This window comes from Puma concolor, chromosome C1 (genome assembly GCF_028749965.1).
Source record: "Puma concolor isolate L17-30 chromosome C1, mPumCon1.1.hap2, whole genome shotgun sequence".
Lineage (NCBI taxonomy): Eukaryota > Metazoa > Chordata > Mammalia > Carnivora > Felidae > Puma > Puma concolor.
The window spans coordinates 111,632,178-111,651,304 of NC_141674.1; the positions used below are offsets into that span (position 1 = coordinate 111,632,178).

Here is a 19,127-nt window from a genome sequence, read left to right on the forward strand (position 1 = left end):
TTACTTTTGGACGGCCCAGAAAAGAGGCGAAGTGTTTGAAGAAAATGGCCCAGAACAGTTTTTCAAACATACAAATACACGTGTGTTTGGACTGTCTGTCTTAAGTTTAAATCTTTATTTGCAAGGATGGTTTTTTGTTTGTTTTGTTTTTAAGATACCCAGTTCTGCGGCCCTTACCCTTAGCAGAACTCATAAGCCTGTGGCTACAGGTATAACGTGCTGTCAGGGCTGGATAATTTGGAAATAGACTACAAGCAACTGGTTAAACACAGAAATTGGTAGTAACACTGCAGGGTGTGAAAGGGATTCTCTGTTTCTTAAAGAGAAATTCTGGTTCTAGAAATTGCTGTGTGTTATACTATCGCCTGCAGTTAAACAGCATGGGATGCCACATCGTTGTGGGTTTTTGGGATTGGGGGGTGGGTGGTAGGTGGTGGTAGTTAAACGTGCATAACCCAACATTTGCTATTTTAGCTGTCCCTATAGTCTTGAAATGTGAACTAAGCCACCTGATCAGAGATCGGCAGGGCTATTTCTTGTGGGAGTGGAGGTGGGGTAAGTGCTCTAAAGCTTCTTCCAGATCACTCTGGGTCTGACCTCGATTGAAGACCTGGCTTTGAGATACTTGAAGGACTTGACTCTGAACCAACACGGCACAAAGAACCATAGTAGTGTCCTGAGGAATGTAATGCAAGTGCTGTCTCTTCTGAGTGTTTTCCTCATTCTGAAATGAAGCTCTGACAAGGATTTTAGGATCTCTTCCCTCTGCTTACTTTGTTTCCATGAGGTTCTGTATGCTAGAGCAAATTAAAAAATAAGTGACCCCTCCAGTTTCAAGACTGTACCTATTGCTAGGGGAACCAAACAGCAGAGAGAGGTTTCAAATTCATCCTGTCAGCCACTCAGGTTCCTGCTGCGAATCCAGCCTCCCACCTGCCACCCCCAGTATGGCCATTCCTTCTTTGATCCCACCCTGGTTTCTGACCAAATAAGTAACCAAGGATGCTGATACTGGAATCTTTAGGCTGGCAGTCTGCTAGGCCTGAGCTCAAATCTTGGTTCTGCCATTTATGAGCCAGACAGCTAGTTACTACTCTGAGCCAAATGTTCTGCTTTGTGACAGGGCTGTGAACCTCCAAGGTAACCTGCCAGGAAGGCTTTGCCCAGGCCCCAGTGTACTGTTGCAATGGCTGGATGACTATCTGGACTGTCATCCAATGTCAGATGTAGATGGGGACCACTGGGCAAGTATCAAAACCTCTGGGACCGCTAAGCTACTCTGGACATGTGGGAGGAGGAAGCATAACTATGCTCAGACCTTCAGGTCAGGACAGGCTTTCTGAAAGGGGTGGGTGCTGAAGTAAGCCCAGCTTGACCTCAAGCCCTCAAGAGAGCTTTTCAGAGAGAGTCTTAACAGTTCCAACACAGGACACACTGCCCAGACGGGCTTTAGAATCCAAGAGTGGGACTCTTCAGGGCAGCCTCCAGGAAGTTGTTGTACCTGGAAGGCAAGGGTGGTTTGCACAGTTACATAACCTCCCCACATCCCCATTCCGTTGTATCTCTAGAGATTGTATTAATAGTGAAAGGGAGGGGGTCACGTGTTTATTCCTTTGGTTTCCTTTGTACACTTACCAGGCGACTTCCAGCAGGGGGTGCCAAGATTTTTTTTTTTTTAATTTTTGAGAGAATAGATGAAATTGGGAGATTCTTAACATTAACTTTGAATATAGGGAGAAGTGGGAAACATATCAGCATACTATATTAATGGCAGAATACCTGGGTCCAGGAAAGACATTAGTGATTCAGTCTACAAGAGATTCTTTGAGAAGCAGACCAAAAGGTTACAAAAGTTATAAATTACTATTTTGGTTGAAAAAAATGTAGAGCAACATTAATAAAATATGTATTACAGCAAACGTGTTTGCGTAAGTTCTGTATAATTAGTGTTTTCCTTCATTTCCCAAGAATTATATGATGAAAATGACATTTAAGGAAATTGAAATATGAATTTACCTCAGAGTGAATATTCCTCTTATGTACCTGATAATTTCATTCATGTTACTACCCCCCATCTGTTTTGACTAAATGTTAAAGAACAGTTCCAGTGCCCACCCCTGCTCCTCAGATCTCTTGTGACTCACCTACCCCCAACCACAAGTAACTTTTTTCTCTATGTATCTTAAAAAAAAAATTTTTTTTAATGTTTTTATTTTTGAGACAAAGACAGAGCATGAGCAGGGGAGGGGCAGAGAGCGAGGGAGACACAAAATCTGAAGCAGCCTCCAGACTCTTAGCTGTCAGCACAGAGTCGGATGCGGGGCTTGAACTCACAGACTGTGAGATCATGACCTGAGCTGAAGTCAGACGCCTAACCGACTGAGCCACCCAGGCGCCGCACTATGAATCTTTCTATAGCATTTTCTTTCACTTTCTTTTCTCTGACCACTTGTCATTTTCTGTCTTTTATTATGGAAAATAAGTCCAGATTTTGCATCAGCTGCTTTTGGTCATCTTGTGGGGACATATTTATGACTGAATCATCTTTTTAACCCCAGGGCTTTCCACATGAGTGTTTATAAATGTTTCCTGAATGAAAATGTTGTAGACCATCCACCTTGCAAACATCACAGTGTGCATTAATTCTCTCCTTACTTTCTTCACCTGTTCACTTCTTTCCTGCTGTGTGTATATAGAAGATACCAAGTGTTGGGTATCCAGCTTGATGTTGGGTCAGCACATGGTAAGGTCCAGTAGGTATTTGGTGCTCTTAATGGCCTGTTGGTTGGACAGATGGAAGAAAAAGGCCTATACTGAGTTCCAGGCCCATTTCCCACACCCAGCTGCTGCATGTCCTCAGACTCCTCATCAGGACATTTGACCTGCGCATCCAATGAACCATGTAGGAAAACATTTTCAAACAGTCTGCCTATGCTATGTAACCTACTATTATTTTACCCAGTAATTTTCTTCTGGAAATACAGATATACAGCAAATTCATTTTGTAAAAATTACTATATTTATAAATCAAAAGAACACAGATTACATATTGTCAAGTAATATATATATTTTTAATGTTGATTTATTTTTGTGTGTGAGAGAGAGAGCACGTGTGATCAGGGGAGGGGAAGAGAGAGAGGGGGACAGAGGGTCCCAAGCAGGCTCTGCTCTGACAGCAGAGAGCCAGATGTGGGGCTGGAACCCATGAACTGGGAGTTCATGACCTGTGAAGTCTTAGGCTTAACCGACTGAGCCACCCAAGGCGCCCCTTAATTCATCATTTGTAAACACAGTTTAAAGGACAACTAAACACTGTTCACCACAGAGACAAATAATGCACTAATTCCTTCCTTTGTTGTACAATCTTCTATTTTCTCTCAAGCCGAAAACAGCATCGTTTTTTATTTGCTTACATTTCTGTGTATCATCCAAACGTTCCAACAGATGTATTAAAGGTCTCTCAGTATCACTTCCCACGTGCTCAGAAGTATCAGAATAATTCACTACAAATCGATCACATTTTTTAAAATACTTAAGCGTTCAAAGAAATTCCACTGTGTTTTCGGCGTCACTAACCCAGCTTTCCATCAAGAGGAGTTCCTAGGGTTCCCGCGTTTCATCTAATCCTTCCTCCGGCTCTAGGAAGCAGGCCTTACGACAGGCGAGGAAGCTGAGGCTCAGAAAGGTCAGTTGACCAGTCCGAGGACGCGCGACAAAGGGACCCTCGGCTCCCCAAAAAGCTCCGGGACTCCGTCGCCCTTGTCCGCCTGGGCATCCCAGAGAGCCGCGCCACCCCCACCAGCTTCCGGGTGGAAGCCCACCCCATCCTCTGCGACCACGCCCCTTCCGTGGCCGGGACCCGCGCTTCCGCTTCCGGCGGTGTGAGTGGGACGCGCGGCGTGGTGTGGCGTTTCGTGGCGATGGCGGCCGGAGGTAGCGATCCGCGGGCCGGCGACGTGGAGGAGGATGCCTCACAGCTTATCTTTCCCAAAGGTGGGGCTGGGGCTGCGCGATTGCCCCCGCTGTCCCGCGTGGTCGCCGCAAACCTGGCGTCGCCCCGTGCCTCGCCCGAGGCGGACAGCTGGGCGGGTTCCCGGCTAGGAGACTGGCAGGGAGGATGGGGGATGCGGCCGTGGGAGGGGCCTGGGCCCGCACGGCCACTGTACCTCTAGAGGGGCCAGTCGGATTCCACGCCTGCTGCCTTGGAACCGTGGGCGCCCCGCTCCACGCCACCCCTGAGCAGCCTCTTGCTACTCGTTTAAGTAATTTACCCGATAAACTGCGAAGTGCTGCAGGAATGTGGCAAGGATGAACAAAGCGACACTAGTTAAAGTGGTAAGGACATCATCATTAATCATTAATGTGCCATTCCAAGGGCGCTTGGCTGGCTCAGCCAGTAGAGCATGCGACTCTTGATCTCAGGGTCATGCGTTCAAGCCCCACATTGGGCAAGGAGCCTATTAAAAAAAAAAAGGTAATGTAAGGTTGCAAAAGGAAAAAGAGACTAGCGTGGACTGAACTTCCGATGTGTGCAGAGTGACTGGGCCTTTTATAGGCAGAATAAAGAAATGGGGAGGAGGTGAGTGGGGTCTCCATAGGATCAGGGAAGTGAAAAATTACAAAAACCGGGAAGGGGGGTTGGTCGATTTGAAACCCATTTGGTTTTGTTAACTGGCGCTTGCAAGAGTTAGACTTCTCCTCTCCCACAGCTCTTACTGTGAACTGACGGAGGCCCTACCTTCAGGTGTTGGCTGGGACAAACAGTAAATTTCTTGGGCAGACTTGGTTTTCAGAGGCAGGAGCTTTAAAAGGGCTAGGGTCATCCTAGGAACATGGCCTTGAGCTGTTAGAATTATGTTAGTGTTTTGTTAAAGTCTTTCTGGGCCAAGGTTGAGTCCCAAAAGGAGGACTCAGGAGCCTGGCTAGAGTTTGGGTCAAGGAGAGCCTTTGTCAGAGGACTACCTACAAGTACAGCACATTTTACTGTCAGGGAACTTCCTTTGTGCAGTGTGATGTATTTTATTTGTAATCACCCCCCCTTTTTTTTTTAACTTTAGTTTTTTAATTTACATCCAAGTTAGTTAGGTTATAGTGCAACAATGATTTCAGGAGTAGAATCCTTAATGCCTCTTACCCATTTAGCCCATTCCCCCTCCCACAACCCCTCCAGTAACCCTCTGTTTGTTCTCCATATTTAAGAGTCTCTTGTGTTTTGTCCCCCTCCCTGTTTTTATGTTATTTTTGCTTCCCTTCCCTTGTGTTCATCTGTTTTGTGTCTTAAAGTCCTCATATGAGTGAAGTCATATGATTTTTGTCTTTGACTAATTTCGCTTAGCATGATACCTCCAGTTCCATCCACGTAGTTGCAAATGGCAAGATTTCATTGGTTTAGATTGCCGAGTAATACCCCATTGTATACATATACCACATCTTCTTTATCCATTCATCTGCTGATGGACGTTTGGGCTCTTTCCATACTTTGGCTATTGTTGATAGTGCTGCTATAAACATCGGGGTGCATGTGTCCCTTCGGAACAGCACACCTGTATCCCTTGGATAAATACCTAGTAGTGCAATTGCTGGGTCGTAGGGTAGTTCTATTTTTAATTTTTTGTAGAACCTCCATACTGTTGTCCAGAGTGGCTGCACCAGTTTGCATTCCCATGAGCTGTGCAAAAGAGATCCTCTTTCTCCACATTGTCGCCAACATCTGTTGCCTGAGTTGTTAATGTTAGCTGATGTACTTTATTTGTAATTTAGAAGCCAAAAATAGGCAAGAAGCTTAAGATTTTAAAATAACCATATTTTACAGATAGTGGAAAATGCAAACTAAATCTTCACAGTATCCACCTTAACAATAACCTTAAAATTACCCAATAATTTTAAAATTGTTATATCCACGATAAAAACTGAAACTCTACACCCTTTTCACCCAGAGGAAACTACTGTAAACAATTTAGTGCTTATCCTTCCAGACTAATTTTATATTTATTAATATATACATACACTATTTTTCTTTGTAAAAATGAGATTATACAAAAGAAGTGTTACAGCCTTTAAAAATTTTGACGGTAGGGGTGCCTAGGTGACCCAGTCAGTTAAGCGTCCGACTTCGGTTCAGGTCATGATCTCACAGTTCATGAGTTCCAGCCCCAAGTCAGGCTCTGTGCTGACAGCTCAGAGCCTGGAGCCTGCTTCAGGTTCTGTGTCTCCCTCTCTCTCTGCTCCTCCCCCGCTCGTGCTCTGTCTCTCTCTTTCAAAAATAAATAGACATTAAAAAAAAATTTCTTTTAATAAAGAAATTTTTTGACAATATATTGTGTAGAACTTTTTTGTTTTTGTTTTGTTTTTAAAATCCAGGCCCATCGTGGGGCTTGAACTCATGGCCTGGAGGTCAAGAGTTGCTTGGTCTGCTGACTCAGACAGCCAGGCACTCCTGTCTTATTCTCTTAAAGGGCCGGATATACTTAGTGGTTTACCATAATACTATTTATCTGTTGATAAGCATATAGGTGGCTTCCAGTTTTTTATTTCATAGGCTCAAGGTCAAATTTCCATAGGATAGCTTCATAGAAGTTTTTGGCAGAATAGAAGTGTGTGTGTGTGTGTGTGTGTGTGTGTGTGTGTGTGTGTGTAAGTGTAATAACTGATACAGAGATGCTTTCTTAAAGTATGATAAAGCTTATTGTACTTGTACTTGGGTTTTATCTAGGTACTTTTTATTTTTTACACTCTGAAAATATTTGTTTTGATAAAGGCAAGTAGCATCTGGTACACATGAAAATTTTACTGAATTTGGTATAATTAGATCTTAGATTCTGTCAAGTAATGGTATGTCAGAGTTCTGAATATCTCTTATCTTTAACTTCTCAGCTCATATTTGGGGGGGGTGGACACAGTGTTTATTACGTAGTTTAGAACATGTGAAGATGCGGGCACCTGGTTTGCTCAGCCAGTAGAACATTTGACTCTATGTCGGGGGTTGTGAATTCAAGCCCTATTTTGGGGGTAGACTTGACTTAAAAAAAAAATGTGAAGATATATAGAAACAACAGTAAGTACTTAAAAGTTAAGGAAAGCCTTTGCTGTAGATAGCAAGCAAACAAATGCGTGCTAATTCATTGTAGGACAGAAAGAATGCATGAGGCAACTGAAAGCATCTGAGAGTTTGTAGTGGTAGTTTTCACAGCATGTTTGCCTGAAAATACAATTTGTCCTTTATCCATGTGATATAATTAACAGCAATTCTACTGAAAAAACTAGTAAGTAAGCCATTTTTTCCAAAAATGTTTGTATGATCCCAGTCCCTCCCTCCCTTCCTCAATTAAAGGAATCCGCTAGAATATTTTGTACTAGAGAGAAAATTTTGTAGTAGAAGACCATCTGAAATTGCTACCTTTATCATAATGTTTGTAATGAAGCGTCCTCAAAATTCCCAGTGGAGGGGCCCCTGGGTGGCTCAGTTAAGTGTCCAGCTTCAGCTCAGGTCATGATATCATGGTTTGTGAGTTCGAGTCCTGCATCAGGCTCTGTGCTGACAGCTCAGAGCCTGGAGCCTGCTTCGGATTCTGTATCTCCCTCTCTGCCCCTACCCTGCTTGTGCACGCGTGCGCACTCCCTCTCTCTCGCTCTCTCTCAAGAATAAACATACATTAATTTTTTTTTTTTAATAAAAAAATTCCCAGTTGAGGTACTGGTCAAGGAATATTTTTCCTTCTTATAGGAAGGAATTGATAAATAATTTGGATGAATTGATAAATAATTTGGATTAATAAATTGTGGCTATGGTTCTTAAAAGATCAGTACAGAGGAAGAGTAACATGCATAGTTTGGCTGCTTTGACCTTTCATTGTTTGAAAGGAGTGAAAGTGATGTATAAATAGTACTTGGACATTACCCTCAGTAAAGAATAGGAACAGGTGACTTCCTGGTGTTCTGACAGTTCTGTTCTGTTACATTTAACAGGTAAATTTTGCTTGGTATGGAAAGGGAGGCATATCTTACTTGGCCAATTTTCCAGGAGCCTTAAAAGCAGCAATAGCTGTAACAAACATGGAGATGATTCTTACTAGTAATTCTTGTTTAGCCTATTGGTTTCCATTTTCTTTTTTTTTCTTTAAGTTTGTTTATTTTGAGAGAGCTTGCCCACAAGTGGGGGAGGCGCAGAGAGAGGGAATGAGAGAATCCCAAACAGGCTCTGCAGTGTCAGCATGGACTGGAACTTAGAAACCATGAGATCATGACCTGAGCTGAAACCAAGAGTCAGATGGTTAACTAACTGAGCCACCCAGATGCCCCTGATTTCCATTTTCTGAGTCTGTATCAATGCAGCAGCCTCAGAAGTTGAGATTAACCCACTTTTTAGCTGCTGCTGCTTTTTTTTCTCTTATGTCACTTGTGACTGTCACTTCAGAGATGTGGAGTCCTACGCTCCTAATATTTACTGCTTTCTCAGCTCATTGCTTTGAAAGCAGTAGTTTCTTCACTTGTACATCACTTCACCAGTGAGTAACAGGCAGTGACCTGGGCTGGAATTGGCTCTGAGTTCCTCTTGTTCAAATTCTGCTGACCTCGAGTAGAAAATAGCTTTTTGGTGCCTTTTAGATTCAGAAGTAATGAGAACCTTGCAAGTAAAAATACTGTTTCCTCCTGCTGCCACCCTCCCCCAGCACAGACTGTTGTGGAAGCAGAGTGGAGCTCTGGTCACCTGGCCCGAGAGAGGGGGGCCACCCCTCTGATAGTGGTATTAGTGATTTCCCGAGAGTAAACATACCCAGATCCCATGGAAATGCTAAATTGCACGTAATTTTGGGTTTTCCTCATTAGTCTTCATCAGTGTGGGATTAGAAACATGAATCCATGTTTATGAATGGTTCCTACTCTGGAGGAACTCCCTGATAAAGAAAAGGCAGAAACCAGCTCTAATACTTTATAATAATTATTAGGAATGTATGTTCCTGTGGGACGCAAGGGAGACACTGGTTTCCCAAGGAGATAATGTTATTCTGAAAATATAGGGAAAGTTCGCCATATATTATGGAAAAACCTAGTTTTTTTATTTATTTCTTTTAAAACTAGTTTTTAAAGACTGCTTACTGGTATTCTTACTGTTCATGAGGATTATTATAATTTTTTTTAAGATTGTTTTCAGAAAGAGGGCACAAGCAGGGGAAGGGCAGAGAGAAAGAATCCCAAGCAGGCTCCATGCTGCCAGTGTAGACTCCATTGTGGGACTTGAACTCACAAACCTTGAGATTATGACCTGAGCCAAAATCTAGAGTTGTACATTTAACTGATTGTGCTACCCACGTGCTCCAAGAGGATTTTTTTTAATGTTTATTTTTTATTTTTGAGAGCAAGTGTGGCAAGGGCAGAGAGAGAGGGGACAGAGGGTCTGAAGCAGGCTCTGCGCTGTCAGGCTGATACCAGTGAGCCCCATGCAAGGCTTGAACTCATGAACCGTGAGATTATATATAACCTGAGCCAAAGTCAAATGCTCAACCGACAGGATTATTTAAAAAAAATTTAAAAAAAAAAAATTTTTTTTTCAACGTTTTATTTATTTTTTGGGGGACAGAGAGAGACAGAGGGAGACACAGAATCGGAAACAGGCTCCAGGCTCTTAGCCATCAGCCCAGAGCCTGACGCGGGGCTCGAACTCACGGACCGTGAGATCGTGACCTGGCTGAAGTCGGACGCTTAACCGACTGCGCCACCCAGGCGCCCCTAAAAAAATTTTTTTAAATGTTTATTTATTTTTGAGAGACAGAGACATGGTATGAGTGGGGGAGGGGCAGAGAGAGAGGGAGACACAGAATCTGAAGCAGGCTCCAGGCTCTGAGCTGTCAGCACAGAGCCCAACGTGGGGCTCGAACTCATGAGCCATGAGATCATGACCTGAGCCTAAGTCAAATGCTCAGCAGACTGAGCCACCCAGGCGCCCTGACTGAGGATTATTTTAAATGAGCGAGCCCAAATGTCCATCACATGATGAATAGATAAAAATGTGGCATGTGCATATATATATAATATATATGTGTGCATACACACTCGTACACACTCAGTGGAATATTACTCAGCCATAAAAAGAATGAAATCTTGGCTATTTACAATGACATGGATGGAGCTAGAGAGTATAATGCTAAGTGCCATAAGAGAAAGACACTGATTTCACTCATGTGGAATTTAAGAAACAAAACAGATGTACATAGGGGAAAAGAAAAAAAGAGGGGCAAATCAGAAAACAGACTCTTTACAGGAAAAAAAAACAAGGTTGCTGGAGGGGAAGTGGGACCGGGGGGATGAGTTAAATGGGTGATGGGTATTAAGGAGGGCACTTGTAATGAGCACTGGGTGTCATGTATAAGTGATGAATCCCTAAATTATATACTTGAAACTAGTATTACACTGTATGTTAACTCACTAGAACTTAAGAAACTTGAAACTAAAAAAATAAATAGGTATCAAGGGCAGGAGATTTGTGTGATGGTAAATATTTGAAATAGGTTTAGTTGGTAAACTACATAAGACTATGAAACCTGGAAGGTAGGGAGTAGGGACTTCTGGCCTCAGGCCCAATGCCAAGTACGTGATCTGGGTGAATGAGTAGATAATAGATTCATTCAACTACTAAAATAGAATTGGGGGTGCATTATTGTGTGTTTCCAAACCCTTGGCCCTCCCTAATGTGTAATAATTATTAAAATTGAGGGTATAGTATTAGTATTATGGAACTACATTAGGAGCTCATGCAAGCTAAAGAGAAATAATTGTTGGTTATAATTGTTGGCTCCCTTTTGGAATCAGTAACTGGCCTAATTAGGATAATGACGTGTCATTATTTAATAGCACGTCCAGGTCAGGTTCTTTGATGTTAGAAACTGTCTGGCCCCACTGAACTAAATTTTAGTCTCATGAATTCTTCTGTGCCTTGTGGTAGGCAGGTCTGGCTGAAGGTGAAGCTGTGGGATATGAGGCCTCTGGATTTATGCAGGGACGCAAACTTGCTGTTAATCTCGAAAGCAAAATGAACATTTAGAAGCTGTCTTTTGAAGGAATATTTTCAGCTGACATTTGTGCTTCTCACAAATAGAGTTTGAAACAGCGGAGACACTACTAAATTCAGAAGTTCACATGCTTCTGGAGCATCGAAAGCAACAGAATGAGAGTGCAGAGGATGAACAGGAACTTTCTGAGGTCTTCATGAAAACTTTAAATTACACAGCCCGTTTCAGTCGTTTCAAAAACAGAGAGACTATTGCCAGTGTCCGCAGGTGAGTGCTAAAGGAAAGTTTTTATTAATCCAAATTCGTGGATGTCTGAGCGTAAAATACTTTTGCCTCCAGCACCACCAGCACCAGCACCCAATGGGCATCATCTATACCATGAATGTAAGAAAAATAATGTCTTTGTCAGAAATTTAAAAACGGCTCTTTGATCACCAAAATGCTCTTTGATCACCTTTTCCGGTACCTGAAATCCCCGTGGTCATCCTGTACAGTAACCACTATTGGCAGTTTGTTGTTACTCTTCCAGATCTTTTCCATGCATTCACATACATATATACACCTATAAACAACACACAAGTGATTTGTGATGGTGGTTGTTTTAATAAAATGGGCTTATTTATTTATTATTCACCTGAAATGTCTTCAAGATCTTTTTTTTTGTATTTTAATTTTAATTGTTTTTAATGTTTATTTATTTTTGAGAGAAAGAGACAGAGCATGAGGGGGAGGGGGAGAGAGAAAGAGTGAGACACGGAATCTGAAGCAGGCTCCAGGCTCCAGCTGTCAGCACAGGGCCAGACGCAGGGCTCAAGCCCATGATCCACGGGATCATGACCTGAGCCACGCAGGCTCCCCTCAAGATCTTTATATGTTTGTAAATATAAATCAGGAGCTGTACCTTTCAGAAGGTGGATTTTAGCATTTTTTCCCAAGGCATTGCTTCTCAAATTGAGTTGGATGTAACCTGGGAAACAGTGATGCTCTGGGGCATATAACAGGCCACAGGAGAAACATCTTCCTCAAGTAGCAGTTTAATTTAATGGTGGGTGATTTTAAAACATTTCTACATTAAAACAAACAGATACCAGCATACTGTGGAGTAAAACAAAAACTGTGTATAAATTCTTGAATTAAATTACAAGACTTAAAACCCTACTTGTAGATGCAGAAAGTCATTTGAGCCCATGCGCCCAGGTTGCCTAGGGGTACTTGTTTGCTCTGTTCCAGAGAAAATGTTTGAGAAGTACTGTCCTTAGGAAAAGCAAGTGTACAAAAAAGATGTATATACACATGCTTTTCAGGGAGATATTTCTAATAGCCAATGATAAAAAGAAAAAAAAGAAGAGCAACCTAAACATTCAATAGTAATTAAATAAATAAAGTAGTAAATCATTTGGTGAACTACTATATTGTTATTAAAATTGTGGTAGCGGGGCACCTGGGTGGTTCAGTCGGTTAAGTGTCTGATTTCGGCTCAGGTCGTGATCTCGCAGTCCATGAGTTCGAGCCCCGCATCGGGCTCTGTGCTGACAGCTCAGAGCCTGGAGCCTGTTTCGGATTCTGTGTCTCCCTCTCTCTGACCCTCCCCCATTCATGCTCTGTCTCTCTCTGTCTCAAAAATAAATAAAGGTTAAAAAAAAATTTAAAAAAAATTGTAGCAAATGAAAGATGTTGACATGTTAAGTGTGCAGAAAATGAAGGTGATAAAATTGTATCTGAAGTATACAGTCTGTTCTAGAAGGTGTGGGTGTACACACTGAGGAAAGATGGGAGGGGAGTGTGCAGTGTTGGGCCTGTGAGGTGACCTGAGTAGATGAAGGTAGGCTTATACCTTTGTGAATAAATGGTCTCAGGATTGTAAACATGTTGGTTCTCCCCAAATTACTGTATATATTTAGTGCCATTCTGCAACCTCAAGGAAATGGAGGGGGCGGGGGGGGCTAATAAAATGATCTTAATATTGTAAGAATTGTCAGAAAAAATTTTCTAAGAAAAATGAAGAAGAATTTGTCGTAAATGACAACAAATTCAAATATAATTCTATCATATTTTGTGTGAGTCCAGTATATGGCATTGTAGGTTAGTGGGGAAATACTTTAAAACAAAGTTTGAACACTGTATCACATTTTTAAAGTTTATTTATTTTGAGTTGGGGAGGGGCAGAGAGAGATTCCTTAGCAGGCCCTATGCTATCAGCACAGAGCCTGACATGGGGCTCTGTCCCTCAAACTGAGATCATGACCCAAGCTGATACCAAGAGTCAGACATTTAACTGAATGAGCCACCCAGGCACATACCCCCTCCCCCTTTTTTAAGGTTTATTTATTTATTTTGAGAGAGAGTGTGGGAGGGGCAGAGAAGAGAGGGAGAGAGAGATTGCCAGGCAGCCTCTGCCCTGTCAGCACACAGCCTGTCTCAGGGCTCAAACTCACAAACTGTGAGATCGTGACCTGAGCCGAAACCAAGAGTTGGACACTTAACTGACTGAGCCACCCAGGCACCCCTGAACACTGTATCTTACACCGAATTTAATTCCTCAGGAATTAAGGATTGGAATATAAACCATGGCGAATAAAAGTGTTATGTGACAATGTGAGTGAATATATGTATTATTTTGGCTGTGGTTAGTAGGACTTTAAATGTGGGGAAACTTGAGTGATTTCAGTTGAATATAAGCTTTGTGAGGGCAGGAACTTGGTCATATTCATCACTGTCAGACTCATTGTGGGCACTAAATAAATACTGAATAAACAAAAGAATTTGTATAAATATCTTTAAACTCCCCTACATCAAATAAAATGCCGTATGCAAAATATAAGTATAAACAGGGAAAGAATTGGTATCCTTAATATTCTCTTAATATCGAAAACTCCCAGCAAATAATTAAGAGGTGACACCAGTTTTTGAAAATGGACACCGTCTTCAATTAGAGGCTTGATTTGAATCAGAACTTTAAATGGCTAGCTAATTCACATGAAATTATGCTTATCTTCAAGGAAATCAAAAAATGGTAAAAGAGCTAAGTAGATTTGAAAAGATTAGAAAAAGGGGCTCCTGGGTGACTCGGCTAAGCGTCTGACTCTTGAATTTGGCTCAGGTCACGATCTCGCAGTTCCTGAGTTCAAGCCCCATACTGGGCTCTCTGCTGTCAGCGTAGAACCCACTTCTCGGATCTTCTGTTCCCTTCTCTCTCTGCCCCTCCCCTGCTTGTTCTCTCTCTCTATCCCTTTCACCCTCCCTCCCTCTCTCTCTCAAAATAAATAAACTTAAAATAAAGACATTCATATCCTCTGGATAATTTGACTTCCAGGAATTTATCTTTAAAACACACAGTAATTGGGGCACTTGGCTGGCTCAGTTGGTGGAGCAGCCAACCTTCTATGTCAGGGTTGTAAGTTCAAGCCCCATGTTGGGCATAGAACTTAAAAATTAAACCTTTAAAAAAAATACACAGTAATCAAAACTAAATCACACAGTAATCGATCAAATACACAAAGAAGTACACATAATGTTCAAAAAGCGTTACTTAAAATGAGTAATTGAAACAGTTGAAATGTTCAACAGCAGGAAATTTGATATATAAATTATGGCACAGCCTTTTAGTGGAGTGCCACGTTCAGGGTGCTGTTATGTGTATACTAATAGGAAAACAGCTGTGTTGTTGATTGGAAAAAGGCCAATCACAGAATGACATTTGTTATGACTCATTTGTTTTAAAATTTTTTTTTTTTCAACGTTTATTTATTTTTGGGACAGAGAGAGACAGAGCATGAACGGGGGAGGGGCAGAGAGAGAGGGAGACACAGAATCGGAAACAGGCTCCAGGCTCTGAGCCATCAGCCCAGAGCCTGACGCGGGGCTCGAACTCCCGGACCGCGAGATCGTGACCTGGCTGAAGTCGGACGCTCAACCGACTGCGCCACCCAGGCGCCCCATGACTCATTTGTTTTAAAAAAGAAATTACAGAGGAGGGGAAGGTGATCTCCATGGAAAAGTTAATACTAGTTATTTCTGGGTAGGATTTCAGGTTATCTTCACCTTTTTGATATCTTTTGTATTGTTTATGAGTATATGTTCATTTTACAACAAACCCCTCCACACACATACCTACACTACACTTCTTTAGAAACCTCTTCCCAAATAACTAAGTTTACAATATTTTCTTTAGAAAATGGATATAGCTTTTTAAGTGACAAAAAGTGATGAATGTATGAGTGAATATTCTAAAACAGAAAAGTGTTTGGAATGATACGCTAAGATAATAACATTGATTTTGTTTAGGTAGTGATATGGGTAGCTTTTATTTATCTGTCATGTATTTTCTAAATTCTGTGTGATAACTAATATGCTTGTAATAGAATGATACGCACAGTAAATGTTTTGTTTCCGAACAGATGTTTAAGGTGTTCTCTGAAACCAAATCCACCATGGATGAGCTCTCTTTTTAAGAGCTATATGTGTGAAAAACCAAGATAGGATTTGACAGTGTTTTATACAATTTGAATTAGAACTGTGCATTTAAAATAAGATGCTGTTTGCACACATATTTGTACAAAGTAAGGTTTGCCTATATTTATTTTGTAGATAAGTTTAAAAGAGAATTTCCTCCTTGTCACAATATCCAAACAAGGGAGGAGAGAACAACAAAATAAATTCCTGAGGAAAAGGTTGTGTAGTCCTTAAGGTGTATATGGTGGTTTTTCAAAAGTTAAAATGACAGGGCTTCTCTTGCCCTGTGTGCTCTGCTCACTTTTGTGGCCTCTGTCTGATTTCACTGTAATTTCCTGTTCTCCAGGAACAGAACAGGAAATGATCTGAAAGTGTGATTTGGCAGCCAAGCAAACTATATGAAAGATTGCAAGTGCTTTGCTTGCTTACCTTTCTTGCTAAGTACCTTTGGGTTCTCTTTTTCCTAGTTATCATTCTTTGATTTTTGTTTGTTTTGATTCTCTACTCCGTGATCAGCTTGTTGCTCCAGAAGAAGCTTCATAAGTTTGAGTTGGCCTGTTTGGCCAACCTTTGCCCAGAGACTGCTGAGGAGTCGAAGGCTCTGATCCCAAGGTTAGTACCGGCTGTGCTGAGTTCTGTATGTTGGATAGATTCCTACAAGTAGAATTAGTGTGTCTAAATGGTGTGTGCATTTAAAATATGGACTGATATCATCAGCATTGAATGGAGTGCCTTTTTTAACAGGGTATGAAAATGATGGTTTTATAGCACACCAACTCTTAGCAAAAATGTGGAACAGCTGAATCTTTCATACACTGATGGTAGGAGTGCAAATTAGTACAGTCACTCACTTTGGAGAACAATTTAGCTACATCTAGTAAAGTTAAAGATGATTATACACTGACCCAAAAACCATTCCTGGGTACATGCCCTGAAAGCAGCTCATACAGTTCATAAGAAGGCATGTATTCTAGTGTTCATTACTGCATTGTTCGTGGTAACAGAACTTGATAATCTGTCAAACATGGGCATGAATAAAAAAATCATTTATATAGCAATGAAAAAATTAATGAACTGGAATAACATCAAATACCAAAATGAATTTGGAGTGAAGAAAATTGTAGAAGGATATATACAGAATGATGCCATTTCTTATAAAGTGTAAAAACAGTGCTGCATATGACTTGAGAGAGATAGATAATAGGTATAAAATAAGTATAGAAATGATAAATACCAAATTTAGCATAATGGCTAATTCTGGGGAAGGTATTTTGATAGGGAGCATACACAGAGCCATTCATTAATTTGTTCTGTTGTGTTTATCAAAGAAATGTAAATCAAGTAGGAGTAACTATTAAGGTTACCTTATTTTCTATACTTTTTTAAATCTTTGAAACACTTCATAATGTTTCTAAAAGGAATGACATGCAGGAAGTACAGCTGAAAGGGTAAAGGTGTCAGCATTTAGAAGAAAATGGAGAAGTGGGCACAGCGGTGCTCAAAGATCAGTGTGTTAAAAAGAGATCGGGAACATTGTCAGTCGCTGAGACACTTAGTTCTTTTGGTTTTCTTCTCGTAGCCTGGAGGGGCGGTTTGAAGATGAGGAGCTGCAGCAGATTCTTGATGATATCCAGACCAAGCGCAGCTTTCAGTATTAATCTCCAGATACCATTCTGCTGCTGAGGGCACGACACCCCAGCCCAGCACCATTGTCCCGGTCTCTGGAGCTGACTTACACAGAAATTGTATGGCAGAAGACACTTGGTGTAGGTTGCTGTGTCGGACTTGACTAGTGGACCTTGATAACCTGACCTTGCCTCTCAGAAGGGTGAGATGGGGTGATGTGCTCATATGCTACACTGTTGACTACCTCATACCACGGTTTTGGTCCCGGTGGTATTTCTAAAAATTTTTTAAGTCATCTCTACTCCCAGCATGGGACTTTAACTCATGACCCCAGGATCAATTTACGCATGCTCTACCAACTGATGCAGCCAGGTGCCCCCTTTTTAAGATTTTATCTTTTTAGCTCCTGTGTTATTTTTGATTCCTAAGATTTTGTGTTTAATAATTTCAATCTGTTTATAGTTCTTAAAACTAATAGAATGTATAAAACTGGTATAGGAAGCAATAGTCTTATCTCAATGTGAAAGGAAGAATTAAGGGGGGCCCCTGGCTGGCTCGGTCAGTATAGCATACAATTCTTGATCCCAGGGCCATGAGTTCAAGCCCCATGTTGGGCATGGAGCCCACTTAAAAAAACAAAACAAACAAAAAAGCCCAAACAGGGGTCCCCAAATATAAATGCAAAAGGAAGAATTAAACCAGATCTGTATCGTCATTTAAAATTCTTAAAGAAAGGAGGATAGTCATGACTGTGAGACAGCATTGGCATCGTGCTTAACCTGGAAGTCCAGGAAGAAGCTTGCTGGAAAGCAGTTACACCTGAGGATAACTGCCAAGCATCATGGAGCCCATAGCCCTGAGGTAGATGGGTACTTGGCCTTTTTTCTTGGACTGTTGCAGAATGTAGGTTTGGAGGCAGTGGTCCTTAAGCACTATTTTCTCACTCCCAAATTAAGATTTTTTTCCTTCATAGGCCAAACTTGAAGGTTTGAACACTTTGAAGAGTCTTTGAATGGGACATTCCAGTCCAAACCTCTGGCTTGCTACTCAGTAGGTGTTCTCTGATGAGGGTGACTTGGAAGGAGGGAGCCTGCCTCTTCGGGAGCCACTACAGTGCAGTCACTTGATGTGACGCTAGTTGGGGGAATCTCTTTAATAGCTAAACATTCTAGCTGGGTGTACTGCAGTATCATAGCCAATGAGGTTTAGCCACGGCACAGATACTGGTCACTGAAGAAAAAAAAAAAAAAGCTAAACATTCTAGCTTTGATATTTCTGAAAGGAAATATGCCTGTTTTCTTCACAATTTGGAGATTTTTCTTAAGAGCGCTTATTGGATCCAGATGAATGTATGATCCAAAAAAAGGTTGGAGAGACAACAAAGTTTGTTTTGTTTTGTTTTAAATAGGTTCCACATCCATTGTAGGACTTGAACTCCTGACTCGGAGATCAAGAGTCTTATGCTCTACTGACTGAGCTTGCCAGAGGCCCCAACAAAGTTAGCTTTTAAAAGGTAAGATAATTTGGAGTGCCTCATTGGCTCAGTCAGTAGAGCATATGATTCTTGATCTTGGGGTCATGAGTTCAAGCCTCATGTTTGGTGTAGAGTTTACTTAAAAAACAAAATAGTTTTGGGGCGCCTGGGTGGCTCAGTCGGTTAAGCCTCCGACTTCGGCTCAGGTCATGATCTCGCGGTCTGTGAGTTCGAGCCCCGCGTCGGGCTCTGTGCTGCCAGCTTGGAGCCTGGAGCCTGTTTTGGATTCTGTGTCTCCCTCTCTCTCTGACCCTCCCCCATTCATGCTCTGTCTCTCTCTGTCTCAAAAATAAATAAACGTTAAAAAAAAAAAAAATTAAAAAAAAAATAAAATAGTTTGATATGTGCTGGCTAAGGCAAAAATAAACTTTATAAATTCTTTCATTTTCTGAAATGACACAGTTTATAAGTCACTGATATTTAGTATTTGAAGGAAATCATCTTTTCATCCTTGGCAACTTCCCTTCTTTGAAACACATCAGTGTTCTGGGTTATAAAATGTAGATGCT

At 41.4% G+C, this 19,127-nt stretch overlaps 1 protein-coding gene across 1 annotated transcript; it reads left to right on the plus strand.

The window, feature by feature from the left end:
• Positions 1–3,836: 3,836 nt before the first annotated feature.
• POLR2D (RNA polymerase II subunit D) lies at positions 3,837–17,782 on the plus strand. The gene is made up of 4 exons (XM_025935158.2): positions 3,837–3,993; positions 11,093–11,273; positions 15,975–16,070; positions 17,038–17,782. Exons 1-4 carry the CDS (start codon positions 3,921–3,923, stop codon positions 17,114–17,116), a joined length of 429 nt encoding a protein of 142 aa, XP_025790943.1. The 5' UTR covers positions 3,837–3,920; the 3' UTR covers positions 17,117–17,782.
• Positions 17,783–19,127: the final 1,345 nt, after the last annotated feature.

Bases quoted from the DNA above. Each gene is read 5' to 3' on its own strand.
- POLR2D (XM_025935158.2), top strand. From the start codon at position 3,921: ATGGCGGCCGGAGGTAGCGATCCGCGGGCCGGCGACGTGGAGGAGGAT. The intron at 11,274-15,974 runs GTGAGTGCTAAA...CTCCGTGATCAG, and splicing joins ACTATTGCCAGTGTCCGCAG to CTTGTTGCTCCAGAAGAAGC. The intron at 16,071-17,037 runs GTTAGTACCGGC...TTCTTCTCGTAG, and splicing joins TCGAAGGCTCTGATCCCAAG to CCTGGAGGGGCGGTTTGAAG.